General features: G+C 41.1%; 2 protein-coding genes across 2 annotated transcripts in view; one reads left to right on the top strand and one right to left on the bottom strand.

The window, feature by feature from the left end:
* PDILT (protein disulfide isomerase like, testis expressed) lies at positions 1-26,110 on the bottom strand. Its single transcript, XM_071571531.1, has 12 exons — positions 26,028-26,110; positions 24,228-24,436; positions 16,299-16,505; positions 13,256-13,389; positions 10,934-11,071; positions 10,118-10,228; positions 9,076-9,201; positions 7,956-8,153; positions 6,576-6,696; positions 5,010-5,191; positions 1,266-1,355; positions 1-158 (listed from the first exon to the last, which is right to left on the bottom strand). Exons 1-12 carry the CDS (start codon positions 26,108-26,110, stop codon positions 90-92), a joined length of 1,668 nt encoding a protein of 555 aa, XP_071427632.1. The 3' UTR covers positions 1-89.
* The window catches only part of LOC139679290 (acyl-coenzyme A synthetase ACSM3, mitochondrial-like), a 14,332-nt gene continuing 7,930 nt past the window's right edge, over positions 21,520-27,921 (top strand). Inside the window, exons 1-2 of the mRNA XM_071570887.1 lie at positions 21,520-21,645; positions 27,113-27,377. Of these exons, the coding sequence (XP_071426988.1) occupies positions 27,177-27,377 (201 nt within the window). The 5' untranslated portion in view covers positions 21,520-21,645; positions 27,113-27,176. The remainder of the gene's footprint in view (positions 21,646-27,112; positions 27,378-27,921) is intronic.

The following is a 27,921-nucleotide window of genomic DNA, read 5'->3' on the forward strand; positions in this document are numbered from 1 at the left end:
TGTTCAGTTGAGATGATTCATTCTTCCAGTGAGCTCTTTCCAGGAAGGATTCCCCACAATCCTCAGAATTTTTCTCTTTCTCTGTACCATTAAAGTTCTTTCTCTGTTATTACAGTCTCTTTTTGGCTGAGATCCTCTTTGATTCCTCCCAAAGGATCCTTTTAAAAAATGAAATGCAAGAGAAAAGCTGCTTATTACTAATGTGCACAAAGACAATTGCTCTAGTAATTATTCCCAAAAAATTTTAAGATTGGTTGAAAAGCAGATTTTCATCTTTTCAACCAAGGATCTTGAGGTCTGTTTAATGAGGTCAGAAGTATTGCAGGTGTTGCTAAAAATGTGCTTTTCAGCTTTTCCGACCTTTTCACTGGTTTATATCTGAGCAGTGAATGCATGAGCAGATCAAGGCCTTTGGTGGAAATAAGTCTGAAAACTCAAAACTCTTTCTCCAGCCACAGACAGTTGAAAAGAGCATTAATAAATATTTCTACCCTGTGGATCCACTTCACTTCCAGGCAGAATGGGCCCAGGTTCTCATACTGGGTGGACAGTGTCTCCCTCTACATGTCAGGTTTTTGCCTATTGCTTGTCGCTCTCTGTGTGGGGAAGGTTCACCTTGGTGACTTAGTGTGTGATTTTGCCATGATGCCAGTGATTAACAACAGGCTGATGTGGGACAGCAAACACTTGTCTGGTCAGATTTACAGTGGAGAAGAAAGGGTTGAGGAATCGGACAATTATCACAACCACACTGCTGAGAGAAGGGACATCATCTGCTCTCAGCTGTGTTATTGCCTCATGAAGAAAAGCTGCAATGAATGTAGCAGGATTAGGTGGGCAATGGATATTGGAACTGCTGTAGCTGAAACCCTCTTAGCTGGGGCTTTTTTTTTCCACCTAAACTCATGGCCAAGTGTTTCTTGCAGCTGTCAGGTGCAGGTTCCTCTCTGCCCTGCAGTACTCACTGCCACAGTGTCCATGTAGTGACAGCACCAACACGAGCAGGGGGAGAGGAGGTTTGTGTGTGATGGCAACAGGGCTGTGAGTGGGTGTGTGCCCACCAGGCTGTGCTGGGTGACTGCAGCAGTGTGGCCATGCTGCACTGGTCAGCTTGGAGCCAGCCAGGAGCTGTTGAGCACCACCCAAGTGTTGACAGGATGGTGGCCCAGCAGTGTGGCTGTGCTGCAGCCAGGGCAGCTTTGCCCACACAGAGTGTGAACGTGCCTTGGATTACACAGCAGATCAGTCATGTCTGCATCAAGTACCTTCTCTCCTGGTTCTGCTTTTGTCTTGCTTTGTTCTTCTAAGAATTCAGAAAATGCCTCCAGTGTATAATCCCCAGAATAGGCCACCTCCTGAAAAGAATTTTATGGTTAAGTAACTCTGTACACAAAATTCTGGAAATAGCAAAATCAATTGAGGATTCCAGTTCTTTATACTGACCAAACTTTAGACTTTTGCACTCAGTTTAGAAAGTGAGGAGAGAGGCACAGCATGTTCCAACATCATCTGAAACTCAAGTGTAAAGAAAAAATAGATGTATATCCTTGAAAAGAATTTGTATAAAAAACATAACTATTACTGTATAGTGCCAGTCTGGGATCCTGCCAACTACTGACAACAGTGAGGTTCTTTGTGTTTAACAATAAACATTGGCAAGATATTTTTAAGAGTCTTTAAAATGTTCAGCCATGACAATAAAAGCTGTCTCAAGATTTTGATGGAAGTTAAAATTCTGAAATAGTTTTGAAATACAGAGTCCAGAAGTACCAGCTGTTGCACAGCTTGAAAGAACGGGATGAAGATGAACAGTGACATTAATTTTCTTATTCTTCACCTTAAATTGGGGATTTACTGAGAATTTTTCTCTAAGCAAGTTTAATGAAAGAAGCAGTTCTGGTTTAGAGCTTTAAAATTCTCTGAGTGGGTCTGGGCACTGTATTGTGTTTTAAAGATTCTCCCTCACCAAATCTTTGCTCTCTGGAAGTATAAAAAGTCTTTTAACAAAAAGTTGTAGAGGCTCATGTACATGATATTGGGAATTGTCTGCTGTTACCTGAGTGTTTTTAGAAGTAGGCAGATCCCTTTTCTCCTTTGGGTTAAGCTCACTTACTCCCACTGAGACCAATAATGTTGTGTTACTTTGCACTAGTCACAAATACCTGATTTGAGTTTAAAGGTCTGCAAACAAAACATCTCCAGTCTCTCGTGAATTCACCAAAAGTGTGCACTTTTAGTATACTGAAAGTTTAGTATTCCAAATCAGTAAGGTATTCTCTCGTAATAAAAAAGTGGCAGCTTTTAAAATACTTTTATGTATTTGCAAGCTTAATTTCCTTAAGAAAGATTATTTTATTTCTCCAGAGGCAATTAATATTCTCAGATGAGTCTTGATTTTTACTGACTCTGATGATGGCTGGAACAGCAATTGCTCAGGGCCTGAAGACCTGTAAATCCAGAGAAGAAGCTGGTTCCTGCACTGGTCACTGAGGGTATGTATCAACACTTGTCATTACAGTAATCGGTGCATAAGAGTATGTAAATGTTATTTTTCTCACTTAACCCATAGAAACAAATAGAATAATCTTAAATCTACCTGAAACACTACGTGTTTTTCTCTTAAATTTGGAGTGGATGATGCAGTGGATGAGTTGTCCATCAGCTTCACAGATGGAGCACAGATGATACCTGGTCACTTCATTCCTCAATATAAGTCATCAAATTCACTCTCATTCCTTCAGCTCTGGCTAAAACTATTCCTTGGAAACACTCAGTTGGTGCTTTGGAAAACTGGGCACATGCTTAAACACCCAGCTGTAGATCTGGGTCTCTGGGCTCATCCAACTCCACTTAGCTCCAGTTAAGCTGAAGTGGTTCCTGATTTAAAAATGCTGTCAGACATCTGGTTTTGCACTCACTGAAAGTAAGAGAGTGAGTTGTCTTTAACTTCACAAAGAGATGAACCTGTTCTTAAACAGACCAAAGAGTGGCACTCCACTGGAAAGAAGACAGTTCCTACCTGCAGACCTGGCAGATACTTCTCTTCAGAGGGTGGTATCTAATACAATCTCATCAGGTGGGAGTGCTTGGAAGGGGCTGCACAGGGATGAGTTCTGTCAATGATTTTACCTTTAAGGGGGTGTAAGGGTGTCTGTGCTGAATGTAACAACTGAGCTCTAGGAAACAGCTTTGGTTTGTCTTATATTAGCCATTTCCCTTGGTTTATCAGAAGCAGGTTCAGACTTCTTTGCATGCACTTTGGTGTGCTTCCTACAGTCTTCTCATAGTTATTCAATCTTTAGAGTTCCGACTTCTGTGCTAGTGTTCAATTCATCCTTAGTCCTTAAACAATGGAAAGGATCAGTAGAGATAATTGGAAAGCTCATGTGTTTGTGTTTCTAACTCTATCAAAATACTGCAGGCTAGAAGAGACACTGTTGTTGTTGGACTGTATTTATTTCCTGTTCCTCTTATTCTTCATTCTGAACATGCGGGTTTCTCTTCGGCTCCAAACCCCTTCTATTGCTCTTTTCTTGGCCAGATTAAGGGAGTAGGGTTTGTAATCTGGGGGCAGTGCCTATGCAGTGAAAACTCAGGAGATACCCAGAGCCTTGATGTGATCTTACATCCTGTGCTTCTAGAGAAGAAGAAGTACACATGGGAGAATTCCCATTGTAACTCTGCCTGGGTAGGAAACAACTGGAAGATGTTGAAGTGACTGTGTATTATCGGCTTGGTTGTGTCTTGGCTCATTTATGGTCATTTGAGGTGAGAAAAGCTGTCTGTGGCCAGCTGTGCCATGAGGAAGAAGGGCAGAACAACTGGGTCTGTGAGACTGCAAACATCTACAGCCACTTGCACTGCTGGTCAAGGACAAGTCAAAATCTCTGTATTTGGGGGAACCAGCACATGGTGCAAAAGGAAGAACTTGAGATTTCAAATACTCTTTAATTTCAGGGTATTTTTAAGAATGAAGCAATCTCTTAATAGTTAATGAAAGTTTTTACTGATTTTTTTTTTACATTTATTATGAGCATTTGATGGGTTTCTGCTTTTCTGTGTGAAGACTAAGCATGGTGTGAGTGTGCAGGACTTCAGTTCAATTCATTAGAAGCTGTGCATGCACATCCAAGAGGAAAATCTCTCCCTCAAAGTTTAAATGAGGACATGGGCAAATGCCTTAGAATTTAATTTAAGTTTAGTACTAAGAAGAAAAATGAAAAGCTTAGTAATGTCTTAATTATAACAGTATCTTGATTTTTTTGCTTTGGTGATATTTTCTTTTTAATTAGGTAATCTACATTGATGGAGAATGTAACTATTTAATATTTTTCCTTGCCACCTCTTTCAGCAACATTTTCTGATTATTTTGTAACATAGATGATTCATTAGGTAGCATATTGCAAAAGTCTTTGGTCTTAACAACAAATATTTATTCCCAGTTGAGGCTGTGATACTGAAATGAAGTAAAATTACTGGCATAAGTGTATAGAAGGAAGTTTAGGGACTTGAGTTTTGTGAACATGTAGAGGCTGTAACAACAGCAGTACCAGCATTTTAGAGACTATTGCCATGCCTGCTCTGCAAGCAACTAGCACAGGTAGTTCTGTGACAGTACATCTCTTGTCATGGTTTGAAGTAAAAAGGCACTGTGGTCATTAGGAGGTATCTGTAAATTCACTCTGACTTCAGACTGTTGCTAGAACCCAACGGGCAGATTGGAGGTTGTTGAACAGCAGAATGTGAGGCTCTAGTGACTTGTAGTCCAAGTCAGTAAATGATATGTGGGTTCCTGCCACAGCTTCATACATAGGAGACAATGGAAGATTTTCTTCTCTAATTCAGGTTCTTGACAGCAGTCCCTTCTACTCAAAAACCAATGCTGAGTAGGTAAGGACCAAAGCTTTCTTCCTTAAAGGAGTCCTTTCTCACTGTGACCCATGTGCACATGCAAACACCCCTCCCTCCCTTGGTGTGAAGCTCCACATTCCTCCCTGACAGCCTCTCACCTGATAATTGGATCCAGCAGGGAAGAGTGTGAAGAACGGGTATCGGGCCAATGCCACGGACAGGAGGTCATTCGCTGTCACATCTATCTTTGCAATGATTATGTCCTCACGACTTTCATAGTGCTCTCCTAGCTTATCCCAGATTGGCATGAGTTTTCTGCAGTCATGGGACCAAGGGGCATCTGCAAATTTAAAAATAAAAGTAGGAGGATGCAGTCTAACAGAAGAGCATGTGCTGCTGTAATCACTGGGACCTATTTAGTCCTTCAAGTTAACGGGGTTTGAGATTTGTTGTGGTCAATCCCTGCTTGAAACCATTCACCCTTCATGACTTTCCTGTTTTCATGTAGTGATAACTCATTATTCACTAATGCATTTCTGACAGCAACACTGCTTTGGCTCTCTTTAGACTTTTATGACTATATCAAACACGCAACACTTGGACAACTTTGCTGGAGAGGTGTGCCAGATAACCAATGCAACCAGGTAAGTCTTGCATCATTCCTGTGACAAAATATTTGTCAGAGGCACAAAATACTTCCTGCATACTAAAATTAACTGTGTTCATAAGCCATGCTATATTTACACTAAAAGGAAGAGTTTGAGGTGTGGTGCTGTTTTGACTGTGAGCACTGCACTAATGCAGGTTGGCAGAAAGGTAAACTGCTGGGAACCCAGTGTCCCCCTAAATAGCATAAAACACAGTTGCATCCTTCAGTCTCAACATTCCTCATACGCAGTTTATACAGATTTAAAATTTCTGGGACACTTTGCTAAATACAGTACATCCCATTTACCAGCCTTTAATTTCCAAATTATATGGTCCAATTCCTGCTTAGATCATTCAGTTTGTTCATGATACTGAAATGTAAAGATTACTTGTGTGAGTGAAATGGCTGCAGCCAAGGAGAGTGGCAGGAATGTAATGCCTTCATGAATTCCTGGAATGCAGGGCAGTACAGCTCGTTGTCTCTATTTATCTTAATGCTGCAGGATTGCTTCACTGAAGTAACCAAGGCACAAACTAATCCCTGCTGGCTGGTACAAGGATAGGGATGTGTTTTCTTGCTGGAAAAGAGTCATTTAGGAAAGCCACTTCCCTTGCAGACAGTGGAGGATAAAACCACAATTCCTCTGGGTTTATTCCTAGAGCATTATAACCAGACAATTTCACTTAACTCTCCCTGTGCCTTTGGAAGAGGCCTGACTCGTGCTGTACAGAACCCTGGAATGTTCCACTGTACAACATGGCATTCTAGTGTCATGTTGTCTTTCAACACTGAGATTTGATGTGGCCCTGACAAATATTTACTAAAGGGATCCAGAGTTACTCAGTTCAACACTAAGTCAGCAAAGGTAACGCAGCGTTACCATAGATATGACACAAATTTTTCTTCAATGCTTTCCGCAAACAACAAAGATTCATTGAGCTCAGCTTTTGTGAAGTGCAAAGATTAGTTTGGTATATGAGCATGTTAGTTTGGTGCATGAGCAGGAGCTTTTATTTTTCCTTCCAATTGGTCATTTTAAAGCAGCTTAAAAACTGAATTCACTGATAACACTTACAAAACATAACAAACACAGTCCTGGTCTTATTGAAGACAATATTGTTGAAATTCTTCCCCACAAGCACTTTGACAGGCATCTTGTCCCAGTCCTCTGGAATTTCTTCACTTGAGAGATGTAGCTAAGCAGAAGAAGAAACATTACTGTGAAAGTGTGGGGAGCATTGAAAACTGTACTCCAGCTTGAGTTAATGTGAGACTGATGGAACATTACCTAATGTGCAGTGACTACATGACCATTTTTTTATATCTTTTTATCCTAGCCAGCCTTCACATGGTGACACCTTCTCTCCCTTTAGTGGGAGCTGAGGTCTCACACCCCTGTGTAGGTATTAGTCAGAATTAATTGTCCCTTTGCTGAATACAGACTTCATAGTATATTATCTGAAAATGACCCCGTGGAACGTGTTCTATTCCTTGTCCTGAATTCTTGTTGCCCAGCGTTCAGAAGGTAGACTATTAAAAAGTTATGTATTGTGGGCTCTCAAAAGTGATATAAAACACACACAAGAAAGTGTGCATTGCTGTTTAAATCTCTGCTTTCTCCACCAGTCACAGTCCCCACATGACTCCTACAATTTAGAGTACATTAGCTGGCAATTTTTCTTCTTTAACCCCACGGCACAGCAGCAGAAAGTCACATGTTCCCCATGGAAGCTGCCTCTGGTGGGACTGTGCCACTCAAGCAGATCTTGTTGGGGGAGAGGCAACATCCCCCCCATTTCTGTCTCTCTGCCGTGCTCCAGCACTGAAATCAGGATCTACTGCTCAAATTCCTTAAATTCTGCCTGCTGTCAGACTGGCTACTTTGTCTTTTCTCCCTGTAAATCAGCCTGAAGAGCACTGAATAAGCAAAACATTTTGATGTAGTTTCACGAGTGTGATGATGCTTCATTGTAACAAATGCTGTATTTGCCATTGGGAATAATCCCCCTGGGAAAGTTCCCTCTGCTAAACTAGCTTAAAACAAATACCCAATGTACTTACTGCACTCTGAAACTGTCAATTCTCTGTTTACTAGACTTTTCTGTAACCTCAACATTTGTCACAGTCACTGTTTTGCATCTCTCCCAACTAAGGAAGTGAAATATTGCCTTTGTAGTATTGGGAAGATTGAGACATTGGGAGTTTTTAAACCAACTAAAATATTGAGCCATAAATAGTTCTAACTGGCTTTTACACTGAAGGATTGGAAAACTTTGTAGTCCACCTGAACTGTTAAATACAGAGGAATGCCCTATCAACAATAATGCATTGGGGTGACAGTAGATTAATCAACTGACGATCAGACCAGGACACTGTTCTAACTTACAAAGGGGGTGCCTCACAAATTTATTTTAGCTGGTGTGGTAGAGAGGTGTCTCACTAGTAATGGACATACCTTTGCTTTTCCATTTAGGTAGCTCTGGCAAAATTCCTTCAGGTTCTCCACAGTCACCTCATCTGCAGGCATTTTGTACTTTGCATCACTTGTCAGATTTAGGATTCTCACAGCAGGAACATCAATGTCCCTGATGCGAAAATACTCAAAAATTCGTCCATTCCTTGGTTCATCAGTATCCACCAAAACAAACAGCATCTGATAATAAAGAGAGTCATGCATCTGGTTGAGTCTTCCAGCTTTGGTTTAGCCATTTTAGAAAAATGGAGCTTGGCAGTGAGGTAGGATCTAACCTTAAATGCAAGGAATTCTGTAGGACCAATTGTGGTCTCAGTTCAAACACCAGCAGTTCTGTGGACTTTATCATACCTTCATCCAAGTTAATAACAGATGTTAAAGCAACCAAAAGTAATGGAGATTTTCCCTCTATTCTTTCATAGTACTTTGCTATCACATCTTTTAGTAACACTTGTAAATTACCTCTTAACAGGACAGAACTGCTGAGACACCTGTAATCTGTACGTCTTTGCCAATATGTGGTATTTTATGAGGAGATGACTTACCATTCTTCAGTCTCATGTACTCGGAGCAGGAAAAGCACCACAGTGATTGACAATTGGAAAGTGAAATACTTGTGAGTATGACTGCCTGTAACTGTCTATATGCATGCAAAAATGTGCTGCAAGGAAGGCTGTGCACATACCTTGCCATATTCCTCAGATTTTGTAGCTGATTCCTTCACTCAGGCAATGCTCTGAGAGCCTCATGGCATTTCCTGGTAGTGCCAGAAATTGCCAGAACCTTGCTAAAAAAACTATCTTTGGTTGCAAGTTGCTCCTGGAAAATCATATTTGTAAAATCAGAAACAGGTTAATTGGGAGCAGCTGGACTTACTCTTTATGTGAACTTAATGTTTTAAAGAATCATTTCCAAGTAAAGTTTACTTTTCAGCTTGTCTTTAACAAATTTGAATAATAATTACTGAAACTGTTTTTAAATGGTTTGGTAGACTCAGAAGATGGACTTACAGCAGGGTACTTTTACCAGTAATGTTGGTGAGTCATTTTCCACTGATTTTTTTGGCATTCATATTTGCAAAGCTGGACTCAGCATTACAAACCTTTCCTCTAAATTCCGTGGCAGCAGATTTGTAGTTTTCATAAATTGCATTGAATGTCTCCGAGTTCATTGGGGTGAACAGCAGGATGTGATTTTCAACAGGGACATCAAAAATCTTCACAGATGTCTGGGAAACAAAAGACTCAACATCTGTTCCAGTCTTTGTAAGCAGAACAGTGAATCAGAGGCTCAGTGTATCACTCAGTTCTGTTATTGCAAATTTTAAGACTCTTCCCAATCATTTCCATAACCATTGGATTTTTTTCATTGTTTTAAAGAAGATAAAGTGAGAAGAATCAGCAGCTGCTGAGTGGTTTTTTAGTCTTCCTGGAAAAAAACTCGTAATTATTCATAGATTTTTACAGTCAGAAGGAAATGTGATCTTCCAGTCTGACCTCCTGTATAACACACACAGAATTAATGCTGAAAGCACAAGCCAGGGAAGCTCAGCTGCAGGAGTTAGACCTGGCTGGGCACATCCTTCACTTCTGGGTGGCATCAGCAGCCTATGGCTCCTTCCCTGCACAGAGGTGCCCTTTGTTCATGCCACCCCATGATCAGAGACAATGGGGTGTCCCCCAGGCACGCAGGTGTTCCCATGTCTTTGCCTTCCTACCTGCACTCACAACAGCTATTGGTGGTTTCTTTCGTCCTTGTCTTGGCCCAGAGCATCCGTTGCTGCATTGGAGTGGAATGATTGGAGCCAAGATTAGGGACTGACCTTCCAACCTCCCACCCTACTTAGTGCAGAAGCAGCCAAGGCTTTTGTGTTGACTACACAGGAGGAAGGTGTTTGCATGCTGAGGCAAACTCATAGTTCAACCAACGACTCCTTGTTTCCTCTAAGAAACACCTTGTCAGAGGGAAGCATCATTCAACCTGGGTTAGACCAAGAGCTGGTGTTTCTAGATATGATTAGATCTGGCTTTGTTAAACAAACAACCTTCTCATCACTAAGGAGCAGAAGAGCTCCCCAGGTCTCTTTCTGCATAGGTTCCTGTCTTTCTCCTGTGGCTTTTGCTAATGCAGTGAAATACACATACCTCAATATTATATTCCGTGATCAAATCCAAAGTAAAGGTTTTGATCAGCCTCACCAGATCCAGTTTTTTCTGTCTGCCATCTTCAAGTACTTCATTATGCACAGGTTTTCCCTGGACAAATAGTGAAGTTTGTGAGGTTTTTGGCCTTACCAACTTAAGGAGAAAAATGACAGTCTTCAAAAGTAAGAGTTTCATGATCCTCAGCAACTGAAATTCCATAACTTGTAAAATAAATGTCACAGCCAGATTACAGAATGTGATTACAGCTAAAATTCAAGGTACAGCTGACAGTTGTAATTTGTTCAGTTATCTTAACATACTGAAAGATCTTTTCTACATCTATACACACTATCTGTGACAGACACTCGCTCAGGAAATCCTTGTCTCACTACTTCCTAACCTAAATATTGGTGCTACTCCATGTAGTTTTGTTTTTGCTAAGGGCCACTTCTTCTGTTGTGGACTGGAAGAAAAGAAGGTTCCTGGTCAAAAGCAACACACAGGAAAAGAGGTGGATGTCTGTCAATGTCACTGAACCTGGCAGCACGTGTTAATTAAAAAGCAGTTGGAAAGCAAAGCTGTTCTATCCAGATCCTTAAGCATAAATTAGGAGTCTGACTGTAGGCAGCCAGATAGAAATATCAGTTGTCCAATGGTTGCTGGTTTTGCCTCCCTCTTCTCTGTAAAAGCATTACTTTTGTGTTAAGCTATTTGAATTTTGATTAGGAAGTTATTTAACCTGAAAAATTCCCCACCTGTCCCTCTGTAGCCCAAAGCTGGCACAGCACCTTGCCTGCCAGGCTTTTGCACTCCTACCTTCTTAAACACAATGAGAGTGTTCTTCTGGATGCCATAGTTAGCACAGACGTTCTCACTGGCCGTCATCCCAAAAGGCATCTCTGGCACATCTCTTGCTATCTCATAGAAAACTTCCACACTGTCATTGTGAAGTTCCTAGGCACAGAAAGAGTGTCTATTAAGGCTGTGTTCTGCAGCCTGCTTAGATGTACAGCAGTGAGAGCTGCAGGTGAGGCAGGCCCCTAAAGGTTTGTGAGGTAGAGAGGAGAGTGTAATTGTAAAGTGGGTATAGCTTGCCATGATTACCTGCAAGGGGGGAACTTCACCACAGGGGACATCCTAGAAGTGCTGTGACATGACTAGTGTGTTCACCTTTCCAGCAGGTGTCAGCTGGCCTGGGTCAGTAGGGATGGTGTGTGGTCTCTCAAGTCCTTCCTGGCCTAATCCCATCTGCCCTGCATTCCCCTTCTGCCTTCTGCAGGTGAGGAGGGATCGTGCCACCAGCTGCTCCCCTTCCAGAGCGTCTGCACAGCCAGCAGGATGTGATGGATTAGAGAGGAGGGCTCTTTGCCTGCAAGAGGACCTGACTGATGGGTCTGGGGCTTTGAGTGAGTGCTCTTCAAGGCAGGGACCTTGACTTCTACATCTGTCAAATAGTCACTGTGCTGTCCACCCTCAAACTAATAGTAAATAAGCACGATGAAAGGCAACAGCATTTCCAGATTTGATTTAAGCAGACAATTATTTCATGCTAGATGAATAGTAATTTATATGCTGAGACCTTCCAACACATCCTGGCACTCACATATGTGAGCAATCTGTGACTAATAGAAGGCCAAATGCAGCTCTTTATTTGTTTGGACACTATTTTGTTGGCTTTCGCCCATTAAAGTTGTGACATGCCTTAGCTCATGCTCATCGATTGCCACTTCAGCCCCTGAGAGAAATCAGGGTCCTGTCAAACACATCTGCAGGCAATATCTGCTATCAGTGTGGTACAGGGAACTCTCTGGCATCACTGTGATAGCAAGGGCTTCTCAATCTGGCCCAGCACAGAGAACTGCCTTCCTTCCTGAAAGGCTGCAAGCAGATTGCTGCAGAGAAAAATTCTGGGCACTCAGAGCATTTTCACAGTTTGTCCTATTATGCTGTATGTGTTCATCAGCTTTTTTACTGGGGGGATATTTTGTTAATGAATCAGGTTTTCCATATCCATTAAACATGGACTATCTACTGTGGCCAGCACACTTGGGACATTATCAGTTCAGGTATGAGTCCAGACACTGTGCTTTTAACTGGGCAGAGAGATACCAGAATAAAAGTCTCTTTAAACAGAGAAAAATCTTTGATTGAGTGTTCCAGATATTAAAAATTTCAAGGGCACATTGAAAAAGCAGGAAAAAGCTATTATTTTACTGACTACTCACAGCATGCCTATTGACTACTGTTCACAAGCATCCATCCCCAAACCCCAAGAACCTTGTTCTGCTCTGGAAACTGGCAGAATTTGCTTCAGAAAGGACTACATGTGTTGGATCATATACACTTAGTAGTATTTTATGACTTCCTATCCATGAAGATTTGGCAGCCGACAGGAGCTAAAAACCAGAGTTAGCATGATATTCATGGAACTGTGCTCTGACCTCTGTTTTTCACTGAAGTTGTTTAAATCATCAGCTGGAAAGATGAAGAAAAAGCACTCTAGTATATTACACAATATCTACTGCTATTTTATTTTTGTGAATGTAAGCTGGATGGGAACATTCCTTTACCAGAACAGCCTCCAACTATTCATATCTATGATTTTACACCGTGTTTGAACAGAAATGTAGTAACAAGTAACAACTCTGGACAGCAATTCTTTGCATTTGCATTTACCAGTAGCAGTGTAATTCACACCAGCAATGGGTTAAGTCTCTCTGAAGCAAAGAATGCTCAGTAGTTCTGCCCTCTTCCCACCAGCCACCAGATTTGGGATGGTTTGGCAGAAGCCCTTTCTCTGAGGATACAGGAAAGGCTGCTGTGACCAGTCAGGGTTGTGCAAACGCTGCTGGAGCATCATCCTCTCAGAATCTGTTCTCAGGGTCTCTGTGCCTGGGAACTGACTAGGGAAATGTGTTGTGGTGTGAGATTTTCTTATCTCTGCCTGGGCTGCTTGTCTGGAAGTGTCAAAAAGTAGATAGAAACAAATAAATTCTAAAAATGTATAGAAAATCAAGGACCTGTTTTTTTCCAGGTGAGTTCTAGGTCTTTTAGATGTGTGGGATTTGGTGGTGAGAGTAAGCAGCATATCCCAGAGTTGGAACAGAAACCAGCCCTTGGGGCTTTCCAGTGAATTACCCTAAAGAAGCCGATCACTGCCAGATCATCAGCTTTTATGATGGCTTCAGCCTGATCAGTAGAGTTGATTAACACAGTGCTGGGTCCTGTTCTTCTTTTCACCCATGTAATAAAGGCTGAGGCTTGTCTGACTCCTGTGAAAGAAAAAGAGTTAAAATGACCACCAAAATGACCACCAGAAATTCCCGTGCAATTAGGATAGAGGCAGGGGAGGTGCAGAGGGATGCTGAATACAAGCAGACTTGGGGTCCTTAGGACTGAGGTTAGCGCTGGATCAGAGTGGGCTTGAGGGCATCCAAATTCAACCCCAGGTTCTAGTCACCTTTCAGACTATTGCTGACTCTGGAAGATCAGTGGTGGAGCAGTACTGTGTTTTCTTGGGACCTCTGCAAATGGTTTTGAGTCCAGTTAAATTCTTAATCACACATGGAGAACAGAGAGGAGGAAAATCAGACAAGTAGAAAACCTGTCCTGTAAGATTTCGTATGTCCCAAAATCACAGTAAGCCATAAAGCACTATCGACCTGAGGTTTAATCCAAAATGCCTTCAAACCAATTGCAGATTTTATTGAACTGTTTGTTCAATTAAATTAGGTGTCAAAATTGTTGCTCTGGTGCTTCAGGAGGGATCTGATAGGCACAGAGACATGTTAAAATTCCTCTGTGGGGCTGCAGCATCACTTCAGTTTAGACATAAGAAAAAAAGCTAAAGTGTCAAAGTTGTTCTTTATTTCTGGATTGTTCCATCTTTGGGATTCCAAATTAGTACTAGCAGTTTTACTGAGATTACAGGCAGTCTGTTTATTTGGTAAATTGTCTTCAAGCTTTCAGGAGTTTTAGAATCTTCAGTCTCTAAAAAATACCATTTAAAGCTATCATATTTTCAGAGAAATTGAGGCAACAAATTGATGCTCAGGTGATTGAAATCTCTGCTGTGAAGTGGCCCTTTTCATCTCTGTCAGACATGACAGACATCCTTGTTGGACAAGAGCAAGAGTCCAGTAAATGGTTAATGAAAATCATACAGGAGAAGGGAAAAGTCTGTATGCTGTGAAGTGCTAGAGTCAAGATGTACAGAACAAGTGGATTATCAAAGATGCAAGTCCTGGTACTGGACTTAGCAGTATGACAAGATCAAAATTGAGTCAGACCATTTTACTGCCGTCAATTTTACAGCAGGCAGCACTGCAAGTAGTTTAAAATGGTATTTTTTTTAAGGTGAAGCAGGCAGGCATCTTCTCTGGAGTGTACAGGCTGCAGAGCAAAGTGCAGAGCAGTATCTAGTGGTCACATAGTGCTTGGCTTCTGTTATCTAAATTCAGAACTGAGATCTTGCAGCTTATGTCAGTGCTATAGCCCCTTAGCTTATTTTTCATGTGGTTAATTTTTCTATTGGGTTGCTTTAAACAGCCTGTGTAACTTGTTTCTACTGGCCAAATTCTGGCCTGGCAGTTGTGAGTGACAATTTTACAAAGCCTGGAATTTTGACTTTAATGTTATGGCCATTGCTGGGGCAACCACTCAAACATTCCATCTTCCATAAAATATTTGAATTAATGTATTGATTTAAGCAAGGTCTGCGGGTTTCTTTGTGGTATGAATTATGCACCAAGTTCCTTATGAGAAGTCACTGGGTGGTTGCTGCACGTTTCCAGTTGTCGATGCTCAGTGGTTAAAGTCAAACTTGGCTGGTGAGATTTTACTCATTGTTGCACACGGGCATTTACCAGTCAACAAAATGTAATTTAAGTCATTATTTTTGGCACCTATGCTCTGAACGGTTGGTGTCCAAAATACAGAGCAGAAGACAGTTTCCTAATTCTTGCATCTTGCTGGTAAATGTGTCTGAACCAGCAGCTCTCTGCTGAAGGGTGACTCTGTGTGTGTTGTTAAGATACTCTGTACTCACCAGTTCACACGAGAAAATGTGTCAGGTTTACCAGCTTCAAGGAGGTTTTCTTGTCAGTGCTATACATTTAATTAGAAACTGAAGGTAGGGGCTTCTTTCAGGTATCAGCACCTCTAATAGAAGTTCAGTATGGCCCATCACGCTTTCAGTGGCATTTGTGCAGAAGCTGCTGTTTGCACAAGTCTGGATGGTGGGAACTTGGTAAGAAATTCAATAGCAAGGAGGAGCAAGTTACTAAAAATACTGAAGATCAGCTTTCAGCAGCAGCCACAGGGAGCTCAACAGTTAAAGGTATCTTAGCACTTGGTTGTGTACAGGCTCAGGAGCCAAATTTTAGGTTCCATTTCTTTGTTGTATTAAACTTGTGACTCACCTGTGTGTGCTCAGAGTGCACTAACAGATGCTTGGCCAAGTCATGCAATTTTTATCATCTCTTTAAAAGTTCAACATTTTAGGGAAAAAAACACCTTTCTTGCGTATACTGTAAATGATCAAAAATCTCTAATAAGGTCTGGATTTCTGGGATTGCTCAAGTCTGTCCTTGTCTTTGCTTAATAACTTTCTGCAAGAGACTTCAAATTATTCCATGTTTTTTTCTGAGACGAATATGAGCTCCCTCTGATGGCTAAATTGCAAAATTATTTTCCTTAGCTTAGGAACCATACTTGTATATTAGGGAACCTAGTGAATTCACAATTCATTTCTAGATGCATAGTGTTGCTCCAGCCTAATTCTGTACCCACGGGAGTTGTAGTGAACCAGAAGGGCAAATGGAGCAGGTTTGGGACCAAATTCTTGTTTGGCATAACTCCTTAATGCTTATTGTAGTAAATGGGAGTAAGTTGTCTTGTTGAGGTGATTCTCTGTACTCAGTGGAATAACACCAGCAATTAATTTGGCTGTGTGAACTTAGCATAGAGAAGCATGTTCAGTTATGCACTTGGAAAATGAATTCAGATTCAAGTTCTTGTACTGGTACAAAGGCAATTGTAGATTTAAAACCGTGGGCAAAACCAGTGTGCTCCTTTGTGTATTCTTTTTCTGAGCATCTATATTTTTCTTTTCAGCAGCATAATACATAGGGAGATCCTGTCATTACATCTCATTATACTATCAGTGCATAAGACAGTTTACCTTTGCAGTCTATGGGATCTTTCCTGCTGCCATTCACAAAAAATTTCACGGTAGGAAATGCTTGAATATTAAATTCTTTTCTCAGATCATGGTGGTGTGTCACATCAATTTTGCCAAACTGGATTCTTGGAGCTTCTTTTTTAAGCTGTCGTGCGGCCTCAGCAAATTCTTCAGAAAAGTTCTGAGATGATTGAGATAAAGAAACATCTGGAAAAGGCCAATCAGAAGCAAGTGGGTTACATAAACCACAGGCTGAAGCCTTCTAGTGGAGGTTGTTGGGTCAAGTAGTAGCTGGAGGGTTTGAGTAGGGTCTTTTATGACTCAGAAATAAATGATACGTTATATTTACTTGTTTATATTAATGCTGGTTGTTTACAGCTCTGCATGTCCTTGGACCAGTCATGGAGAACAACTAGTAACATTTCAATAGCCTTCTGTTGGGAATACATAACAAGGAATTAAAAAGTAGTTTGACTGATTATGGTGGGTATGAGCTAAAGGGAGGTCAAGGGTAGAGTTAGATATTACTCACATTAGGACTCTGATAAGTTCCCACTTCATTGAGGCAAACCACTGTAATGCAGAAACTACTTTTCCAGATAAGATATGAGGAGGGAAACAGAGGAACAGACTGGCAATGTATTTCTGCCTGCTGTGCTGTGTGCCAGCCCTTCTCTAGCTCATGTGGCAGCTCTGTGTCTGGAGAGGGGCTGTCCTGGGCCCTGCAGCTCTAAGTTATATCAACATGAAAAAAAGGACAAGAGAAGGAAACCAGTCACACATCAACTGCTCTGTATTCAAAGTTAAGTAAGAGGTGAAGGCCTGAAGCTTTACAGTTTTGCAACTTCAATTGAAAAGAAAAATTCATTTTTATTAATATTGAGATATCCTGTCTTTTTAAATTTATTATAAAGAGCCCAACCTTTTTCTTTTGATTCTGCACAGGAAATTTTTGGTTTCTTCAATATACTTTCCAAATAGAAACAAATGAAAAACATCCAGTTAATCTTGGTTTTCTACATTTTTGTTTGTTCTTTTGTGCATATCTGAGTGTGTTTGTGTACACACATGAGCAGATATATACTTGCACAAGCACACACACAAATGCACCAAAGCAGAAATCTGACAAATCATATGTCATTTGTTCTTTCACAAAACTACAGATACACTTCTCTCCAGCCTACCTGGTGAAGATATTACCCAGTGTAGCTATAACCAAAAAGTAAATGGACATTTCTGTAAGAGTTCTAATAAATGAAAGATAAACCCCCTAATCTAACTCAGTGCTGAGTTCCGTTTCTTGAATTATTCATCGTTATCCTTGCTCTGAATGCCAGCCATCAATCATTTCCTTCCACCTAACTGTAACAGAAGTGTGAAGATTAATGTTTTTTTTCTCAAAATATTAACATAATAGGCCCTTCCAAATTCTGTCCCATATAAGCCCAACCTTGGGCTGGGCTCACAGAACCCCCTGCACAGGAACAGCTGCTCCAGCTGCTCATGTGCCAAAGGGAGTTCTGCTTAGCAGGACAAAACTTGGTGTCTGTTCAGGGAACACTCAGGTACTGTGGTGATGTGGAGAAAGCACTTCTGTAAATACAGTAAATAAGCCTTAAGACAACAGTCCTAAACAAGCTATATTCTAACTGCCTGTGAAATTAGTGTTTCATCAAATAAATGTATTATGATTTCTCAAGGAAATCTCATCCTAACTTTAATTTCCTGTCTCCAATTTATAAAAATGGTCTTAGTAACTTTTTTCTCAACGAGACTATAATGTGTTATGTCCTAAAAAACCCAAAAAGGAGTAATATCTCCAATTGTACCTTGATATGATCTAGAAATCACTCAGAAAACCATGAGCGAAGTTCTGACCAGTCAACGTAAGAAATTGCATGTCTACCCTACAAAAGTACTGCTGCTTCTGGGGGCACTGCGTGTTGAGACTTTATGAGATATTTTTGCTTAAAATCATTGCCAAGCAAGTGGACTTTTTAATAAAACCTGGGGTGGTTTGCTATGGGGTTTAAGGGTGCTGATACAGTGAGTGCAGGGTTAGCCCAGAGCAGGGACTGGGCTTTCCAAGAGGAAGGTGTGCAGTCTGGAGGGGGTGCAGGTGGAACAAGGAGCAGAAAGCCACTCAGCAAATCAGGATCCAGCACCTTCTAGCTGATTCCAAGTCAATGTTTTAAACCAGAGGCAATTTCAGTATAATGATTTTTTCCTAATAACCTAAGGTTGCACAGATCCTTTTACCACAGATGGGACCTTGGAAGCTTAAGTAATTTTGAACAGTGAAATAAGAAGAGGCAGAAAAAGTTGTTGGTGAAGTCCAGACACAGAAGCTGAAGCTCCACAAATATACAGGGAATTTTAAGCTTTATGGACATTAGACATTTATGTAGATTGTTTGAGAGGGTTCAAGATTAGATAATGTTAGATAATGAGAGGTGGTAGAGTTAGTAGCTACAGGCTGGAGCTGGGAAAAGTGCATGACTTCATCGTGTAAGAAGTAATCACTACGGTCAGAGACAAGGAGAAATTCAAGTACCATTAACCAGATAACTGAGACACAAGTTCAGTGAGTGAACAGGCTTATTCATCAGACATATAAAAACTGTTTCCTTGACTACCCACAAACCAGGTGGAAACATCCATCTTGCACCTTTCCCTGCTTTCCTGAGTGATTAGACTCCTCTTCAGCTTTCCATCAATTCCTTTTCATTCCACTCATTCTCTTTGCCTCCCAGGTGCTGTATTTTTCAAGTCACTTGAGTGTTGCAGGAAATCATCACTCCTTTTATTTGGAGCTTTTTCTTGAGTTTTGTTTCGCTTCCTTTGGTTTAGATTTTTATTGACACTGATCACTTCAGGCGCTGGGATGAGAAGCAGCTGCCGAGGTTAATGTGGCATCACAGGCTTCAAACTTGAGGAGAGCTGAGCATCAGCAAAGTACATGAGCAGACACAGATGAGAGGCAGCAGAGTTGGTGGCAAGTCACCAGGGAAGGCATTTTTGGGTGGTGGGATATCTGTGTAAACTAGTGTGCTGTGCCACATCTGCCAGAAGGGAGAGCCCCTTTGATGGCCATCAGCTCAGGAACTGCTCTGTATCACAGTGGGAGAGTCTTCATTATCAGTAGTGTTAGTTGTGTTGTAAATAAAAACAAAGATAAATTAAGCACTGGAAAATTAAATGTGGGAAGAGAACCAGAAATCTTTTATTTTGAGTGGCTCTTCTTCTTGAGTACATCAATAACCTGAGTCAGCTGCTACTTCTTTTTCTTAGTGCAGTTTAGTGAGCTAAAATATAGTGACATCTGGACATATAAAACTTTTGCTAAGACATTGATGTGGTTAATGACCCTAAAGCATTTTTGAAGTGAGTAAACTGGAAGCATGAAGAGCTCCTTTTCCTTTAGCTAATTGCTGGTGGCCTCCAGTCTTACTCTGCTGTCTTTTGATGGCTTAGGGATTGCTGCAGTCATTGTGATTGTGTCTGTTGTCATGCTGGATACTGATTTCCCGCCTGTTAGTTTCTGACAGGGTCACAAAATTGTTTTAGCAGTCCCATTTCTCATCTTCTGTGTAGGCTGTTTTTACTGTTGTGCTACAGATATATAATTTTCTCTGTAGAAGACTCTTGATATGAAGGATAGATTCATGTTTAACATATCAAAGTGGAAGGGTGTTAATCTTGGTGCAGTTGCAAACTTTCTTGTGTGACCTTGAATTCTCCCTTTCTTTTCTGCAGTGAGATACAGCCATGGTCTCCTGTACTGACCGCTCTACTTTTTAACTGATGTTTGCAGTTCGTTTGAGATCTTTTGCTATGCAAACATCAAGTATTATTTGAAGTTTGGATCCTTATTCAAAGCATTCACTAAAATAAGCTTGTGTGAGAGACACCTACTGACACCTGTCAGTAAATCTGCACAGGCAACTAGATCATCATCTAGTGACTCTTTTACCTGTCCAGACATGTGTTTCCACATGTCCTGGGCATTTTAATATGCATAGTGCAAACAATTTATGTGACTCTTCAGATTTCCTCCTAAAAGGCTGGCATAGATTTCTGATGAAGTCTACAGGAATGAGGGGTCCACATCCCATTATCTGTCACACTGCACCAGGTTCCTGTGAGAAGCTTAGCTGTAAGAAATAACTATTCTGGTCGGTTTGAACTGTTTGCATTCACCTCCTGTGGTGAGAAGACCACGCCTGAATGCTAAAATCAGTTCTTACCACAGCAGTGAGTATGCTTTGGACGTTGGCTTTATAAGTGAGTTGATCATCTGAGCTGTATAATTGATTTAAGATCAGTCATGCCCCACCCTGCTTTATAGAAATCTCCCTTTTTATGAACTAATATATACACACTTAGGCAGCAGTTTCTTGGGGTTTTTTTCGATAACATCACCTTCAGCTTTTGTGCCTGAAAAAGGAGGTGTTTGTCTTTAAGAGTAACCCTCATGTTGCCTAGTAAATGTTATTATCCCAGCATAATTGTCAGTCACAGGTTGCAAGAATCCTGTGGCTGACCCAGTGTCTCACTGGGTCTACAAATGTTCTGCTAGAAAAGGTAAACATCACTTTTTCATACACGAGGGCAGGCTCAGCACACAAAGCAGCAGGACAAGGTCTGCAACACTTGTGTGCTTGTGCTTAGGTTAATCACATGTTTATCCAGGAACTGGCAATTTTTCAATGGAAAGGACAGGAGTAGGCATTCTCAGAGATCTGTGGAATCAAGCATTCACTGGGATCTGCACCTTTCCTGAATTCTTCTGATAGGTGGGAGGAACTGGCATTAGCATGTGCTCTGAAAACAGAGCTTCTGGTGTTTATGTTCATAAGTGTATGAAGTTTATTCTGCTTCTGACAAGCATAACTGTTTGAGTGCTTGGGATTTTTTGTGTGTGTTTGTTTGTTTCTGCAGTGAAAGTCAACAGAGGGACTTACATTCAGCCAATGTGTGGTGTAAACAGCAACATTCTCCCATGCAGGGAACACTGATCTAAGACCTACCTTGGCTGGTGACAATCACCCTGTATTCCTGTGTGATGCTTCTGTTGTTTTCAGACATGTGTTGTTGCCCAGCACAGCTGGGATGAGGCAGGAAGAGTGCTGCATTTCTGGGTCAATGCTCTGTGTTCAGCCTCAGTGTTTGCCCTGTGCACTTTGCCCAGCTCCAGAGGGTACCCGTACGTTGCTTGGCACAAAGTCAGAGTGTATTTATAGTAAATGAAGGAAAGCAGACCTGGGGCTTTGGGAGGGTGGAACTGACAGGCATTAGGAGGATTTGGGGGTTGCTGGGCAGAAGACATCAAAACAGGCCTCACCTGGTAAGTATTGTGGGACTGGTAAGTAAATAATATTATGCAATAGGGAAAAGATTGGGATTTTCTCATAATTGACAGGTCTAAGGTAGAGTGTTGAACCAAAGTTTGCAGCTCAAAATTTTCCCTGTGTTGATACAGCACAAGAACAAATCCCACCTACTGGGAAGCCTGGTATTTCTTTCCTTTCCCTGACTATGTCTCTGTGATTGAAAGAGAGTCATGAAGACGAAGATCTCAGATCTTGCATTCATCCTGGATTTCTGAAGTTGGTTCCTGGCAGCACCAAAGAGCTGTGTGATCTGGGCAATATTGTTTTCTCTTGCATTATCTGTTTCCTTAATGATTCACATAGATTGCTTATTTAGATAGCCTGTTTTAGGGAGCAGGACATAAAATATTAGGACTTTATGGCTTTTCTGTGCAGGTGCACATGCATGTCCCATCTTCAGTGTCTTTATGTTGTGGCAACAAAATGATTACAACAAATTAATCAGCTTGTTCAGTGTTGTGGAGTCAGGTTTCCTAGATCCTGGGGCACTGCCTCACTGCAGGGTAGTGTTTCACTGCTGCTTGCTGGCATATCTCCAAAGGGACCTTGAGAGGTTGAGGCCATTGATTTCCAGGTAATGCATCTGGGCTGTCGAGCTCATCACTCTTGTGAGTGATTCCACAGTTCTTTCCAAGGACTGCAGATGCCTTTATGGTTTGTGGGGGAAAGGCAACCCATGAGCCTTCAACAAGCCCTTCAGATATGTTTGCCTTTAATCCAAACCAGAAAGTGATGAGGATCACTGGAACAAGGTGTGGTTGGGGAGCAGTGTTTCATCTCTGATGTTTTTTGGAAGGTGCAGTGGGGAATGGAAGAGTGTGGTTGTCCTTCCCTTCTGAAAAAACCAGTTGTGAGAGTGGTGGGACATCAGAGACGTCCAAGACTCTGCTCTGAAGTAGGGGGAACAAAGCCTGATTTTGATCTCCACAGCTTTTGGTGCCCAAGTCCCCGGGCTACTGTATTAGAACAGGGTTTTTTTCAGCTCTGTCTCTTTATGAGTTTTTTCACGTGTTTGTTTTCCATTTGTATTAGGTTGCAATCCTGAAGGGTGTTGCAATATCTCATTGTTGATAATCTGTGCCAGTACTAAGGTGGTTTGGCAACAAGCTCTTCTCTGAGCTAAACTTTTAGATTCTGTACTTTGAATCAACTCTTACAAAGCTAAGAGTGGAGAATTGCTGAGGTTTTTCTGATAAATTATTTTTCATCAAAATACTGCATCTTCAGAAAGATAAAAGAGTTCACAACTGCAGCCTGAATTTGGCAAAAAGCTTTAGACCGTCCACAATTAGTCAATAAAATCTTCCTAAGTTTCAACACTTTCACAAGTGTTTAAAAGTTTTAAACATTACATTTTAAATAATTTTCTAATGTGATTATTCTGAAAGTTTAAAAACACATAAAGTTTCATGGCTTTGTTTCAGGAGTAGTGAAATGTGTGTTATGATCCAAACATATTTTTAGTTTCATTAATCTGTTAGTGTATTTTAGATTTTGTCATTAGAAAAATACAAGTGTTTTCATTTCAGTCTGACCTACACTACATTATTATCATCATCATCCAGGTTTGATAGTGAAGACAAAAGAATGAATTAGATGCACTTCTTCAAAGTTAGGATATTGCCTTAATTTCAAATATCCCCTCCAAATATGGATCAGTTGGGGGGTTCAGCTTGTGCCTGTTTTTCATGCCTTTTTCCAAAGGAGTGCTGGTTTGCCAGGTGTTTGTGTAATTAAAGGCTAAGAGGATGTGTGCACTGAGCTCAGTGAGTGTGACACAGCAGAGCCAAACCCAAGCAAGAGAGACAAAGCTTTCATTGTCTTACGCAAATCAAAGGGTTTCTGCTGCCAGCAAGCTGAGGGGAAATACAGCTCCATGTTTGTGGTGAGGGAATTTATACAACATCTGAACTGTCAGATGGATAACATCATGAGAAGGCACCTTTTGGGTTTTGCTTTCATGATGTACTTGATGCCCAGACTTTATACCAAAGCTGGTTACTCAAAAGCCCTCCCCATGAGTTTTCTCCCCATGAGGAACGAGCATGAACATAATAGAAGGACCCTGAACCTGCCTCCACATGATCGAGTGCTAATTTAAGGGGAATGGTCCAATATAATGCCACTACAGACACCAAAATGTTGTGAAAGAATGTTCTCTGAAGCCTAAAGACTCCCATCCAACAAAAACGTCATTCAAAGTGCAGATTAAATGCTCTCTGATTATTTTTTGTTTGGTTTTTCTCTTTTTAATGTTTCACCCATCACTGCTCTGAAACACATACTTGCAAAATTAGGCAGTGGAAGCAAAGAATGCCAACTCAGCACTGTCTTATGTAGCAGACTGGTATTTAACCACCCCAAAAAGGAATAAATTACTGTAGCTATGATCAGAAATAGATACATGGAGAAAAACAAAACAAACAAGGACTTCTGGGGGACAAAGCAATGGTGAAACAACCATACTTGAGTGCCCCAGCAGCAGTCACACTCTGCAGAGCCATCAGGGGAAGAGACAGTGGAAATGGATACTCACAGAACTTCACCAAGAGGTACTTGGTTTCCTTCAATGCTCTGTCAAAGTTGCTCGCTTTCAGTAAGAGGACATTGTTCTCCTTTTTTATTTTGGGAAGTTTGGCCTTCTTTAACTTTGCTTCATTTGGGCCTATGCTGTCTGCTGCCAGGAGGCCTGCAAGAAACAATAATAGAAGAAGGGAAAACTGATGTGTCTTCATATTGTTCTGCCTTTATCCAGATACTGAGAAACAAAGAAGCAAAGGAGCACTAAGCAGCAGGGTTTGTTGCTCATATGGCTGTGGCTCTATCAGCCAAACCAAGGGGCTGATAAAGTTGACAAAGGAGTCTACCACCAGTGAGGCAACTGCACCTTTCCACGGCAAGGTTAAAATAGTTAACTGGTTCCTGATCTTTGGAAGTGTTTGAGGACAAAAAAGTGTCTGTGGGAAAGTTGGGTTTAGTGTTTCTGTAAATAATCAGAACCCTGGGGAGAGTGTGAGAGAGCACAGGAGGAAATGCTTGCAGAAGGAGCAGTCAGTTCAGAGTGCACTTCTGTAATTAGACACCCAGGTTTTGTCAATGTTACCCAGCACAGGGCTGCAGACGAAACAGCAGGTGAGGGACCTGGGACAGCATTTGGGGGCTGCTCCTCTGCCTAATGTTTGGTTGTCTCTTGGACTTATGGAGCTACTTATTGTGGATCTGATTGAGAGTGTGCTGAAGTCAGGGAAAAACTCTCATTGCTTTGCATACGTAATTTGAATATCTGTATCTCTGCAGTGTCTTGTCTGTGAGGATCCCCTCTCTACTTCAGTGCCACGTTGTAGCTCAAGATACTACTTTGTGGGTGAAACCATTGGTTTTCAGTGGCAGCACAGTTTCTTGGTTGTTTTTTATGCCTGGTGGGAGTGGGTCTGGGTCTCAAACTCTTCCCTAACAGTCTCAAAGGTCTTGGGTTGTAATGCACCTTGAGCTGTGTTCTATTAGTGCTTGTACAAGGTGCCTAATGAAATCAGAGCGAGCTGTGTATTCAGGCTGCTCGCAAGATAAGATCACACACAAATACAGATTCAGCAATCAGGTACTAAATGAGGAGGGGGGGAAGGCAGAAAGATAAGAGTCTCCCATTTGACTTTGTGGTCTCTTTCTCTTAGTAACAGGCTCTTTTCCAAAGATGTCTTTCAGGTAACATCCTAGTAAGGTTTAAAACCATCTTTCAGAATTACAGGTTAAAACTGACAAGGCCTGTTTGATCTGAACAGGCAGTTTTTCAGCTCAGAACACAGCCTAGGGCTCCCAGAGAACAGGTAGGATAACAGAACCATTTGCTTAGAGAGCTGATTTTCCCCTGTCTGTCACTGAGATAAAGAGCAGTCAACTTAAATCCCTCCTGAAAGCCTCCTACCATGAAACAGGTACCATTTTAGAAGGGGTTTCTAACCTCTGTCCTGGAAGAAAACTGCAGTAAAAGGAGGATCATACAACACTCCATCCTGCCAGGACACACTGAAGTGAGAAAAAGAGTGGGATTTTGCAGAACTGAACAGAAAATTTAAAAGAGTGGAGTACAATTTTTTCTTGTAGACATAAAGCATGTTAGCTCTTATTTTGTACATTTTTTTCAGCACTGCTAACTACATCTGGCTCTTTTATTTTGTGCTTTGCTGTTTGAGAGCTATGGAAAATCTGCCCTCTGCAGAAGCCACAGGCCAGTCAGCAGAAAACACTGGATGTAGGATAAATACAGTTCTTGGGCCTTCTGCTTTGTAACCACTCACACCCTGTAAATGTGTGGTCGAGAGTCACTGACGTGTCTCACATGTGATCAACTTCTACTTCCATTTCTGTGTTTTGCCACACAAATACAGTGGTATCAGAGTGATGGTAGTTACTGTTATTCATTGGCCTTGAACACTGTAAGGTCTCACTACACCTCCACTTGCAATACATAAAGGTGAAAGTAACTGCATGGTATCCCAGTGAGACAAGTATGTACTGTTGGCTTTTAAATAAGGAGAGTGTTGTGTCACAGAAAGGTTTAAAAGCAAAGCTGGCTCCACTGAATTGGGGAAAGATTCTTTTAGATATAATTTGTGGTATATTCTTAAAGACTTGATTGCACTAAAAACAAGTTTATCAAGAGATTCAGCATCTGTGAGTGAAGATCCAGTTTACTTGATTTTTCAAAGCTGGGCTTTAAATACATGTGGTATCATGCATTCTGTCTCTTCCACTTATATATTGTGCAGAAAATACTAGGAGAGACTGGAAGCATTGGCATTTTCTTAGCAAGTTTGTTTTACAACACGTATCTTTTCCCAAGTTACAACCCCCAGCTGAAGTGCAAAGCAATTGGAACTCTTTGGCATTTCACCTTTGCTCACTCACTGTTTATTCTGCATTTATTCGATGCCCCTAATGAAAAAAGAACTCACAAGGGAATATTTCAGAGATCCATCAGTTTTATTGGTGCTTAAATTCAGTGTGACTCGCCATCTAGTGCATATTCAAGGCATAGCATAATTACAGAGGCCTTTTTAAGTCAAGGTGATGGTGTCCTCAAAACACTTAATAACAAGTAGTGTTTTATTTCTGTAAGCAGGCAAAGTAAAATATAAAATTTACAGGAATCAAGACAGATATTTAGAAAAGGACTGGTAAGTGAAATTTTAGAGATGAGATATGAGAATCATTCATCAGGTGATGGAAGTAGAGAACAAAGATTCTAATAAAAAAACAGTGCAGTCTTTGCCAGATAAGAAGGAACATAAAGTAATAGGGGAAAACAAGGATGAACACCAATAACCTATTTATTCAACCTGATTTGCATTAATTTATCCAACATCATAAAAGAGACAGCATCCAATACCTGGCTCATTTTAAATGTATTTTCTTTCATTTCAGGTGACTGACTCCTTAGCTGTACTCCTGGCTTTTTCCCCCACTGTCTGATAAAACATCATTTATCATGAGAACATTTATTAAATCCTGGATTCCTCAGTGTCTGCAGATTCTCAGGTTGCCTTGCAGACCATTCCATGGATACAACAGGCTTCTGACATCTCAGATTATTGCCCATTATGATTCTATAAACCAGTGCAAAACAGAACTGCCAGAATATTTCAACTTTGCAAGTGATGTCTTAGATGAGTGGTCACAACTGGAAAAGGTAGTATTTTCTTTTACTTTATAGACATTGTGTTGTAGTTTAACCCCAGCTGGCAACCAAGTACCACAGTACCACTGGATCACAAGCACACACCCCACAGTGGAATGGGGGAGAATCAGGAAAAAAAGAGGTAAACCCTTGGGTTGAGGTAAGACCAGTTTAAGAATTGACATTAAATAACATAATATTAACAATGTTAACAATATTAACTACTACTAATAGTAGTAGTTGGAGGCAACGGAAAGTGAGAGAAAGAAAAAAGCCCCCAAGAAAGTCAAGTGACACACAACACAATTGCTCACCACCCACTGACCAGAGCTCAGACAGAGCATGGGAAACTGGAACATCTTTGACTTAGTTGTTGCTAAGCAGTGCTTACTCTAGCCCAGCCAAAGCCAGGACACCTTGGAACAAATCTCAGATGATATAAATCAGTTTTTCTAATGGATACTGGATAGGGTTCACTGTAGAGTGGAATGCACCATTTTGGTTTCTTTGTCAGAAACACAGGTATCAATCTGACAGACTAGTTAGCACAGAGGAT

This window comes from Pithys albifrons, chromosome 16, assembly GCF_047495875.1.
Source record: "Pithys albifrons albifrons isolate INPA30051 chromosome 16, PitAlb_v1, whole genome shotgun sequence".
NCBI lineage: Eukaryota > Metazoa > Chordata > Aves > Passeriformes > Thamnophilidae > Pithys > Pithys albifrons.

Excerpts from the sequence above, each read along its gene's own strand:
- PDILT (XM_071571531.1), bottom strand. The coding sequence starts at position 26,110 with ATGAATAACAGTAACTACCATCACTCTGATACCACTGTATTTGTGTGG. Across the intron at positions 24,437-26,027 it reads GAAGTAGAAGTTGATCACAT|GCAGAACAATATGAAGACAC; the intron begins GTGAGACACGTC and ends ATCTGGATAAAG. Across the intron at positions 159-1,265 it reads AAGCAGAACCAGGAGAGAAG|GATCCTTTGGGAGGAATCAA; the intron begins GTACTTGATGCA and ends ATTTTTTAAAAG.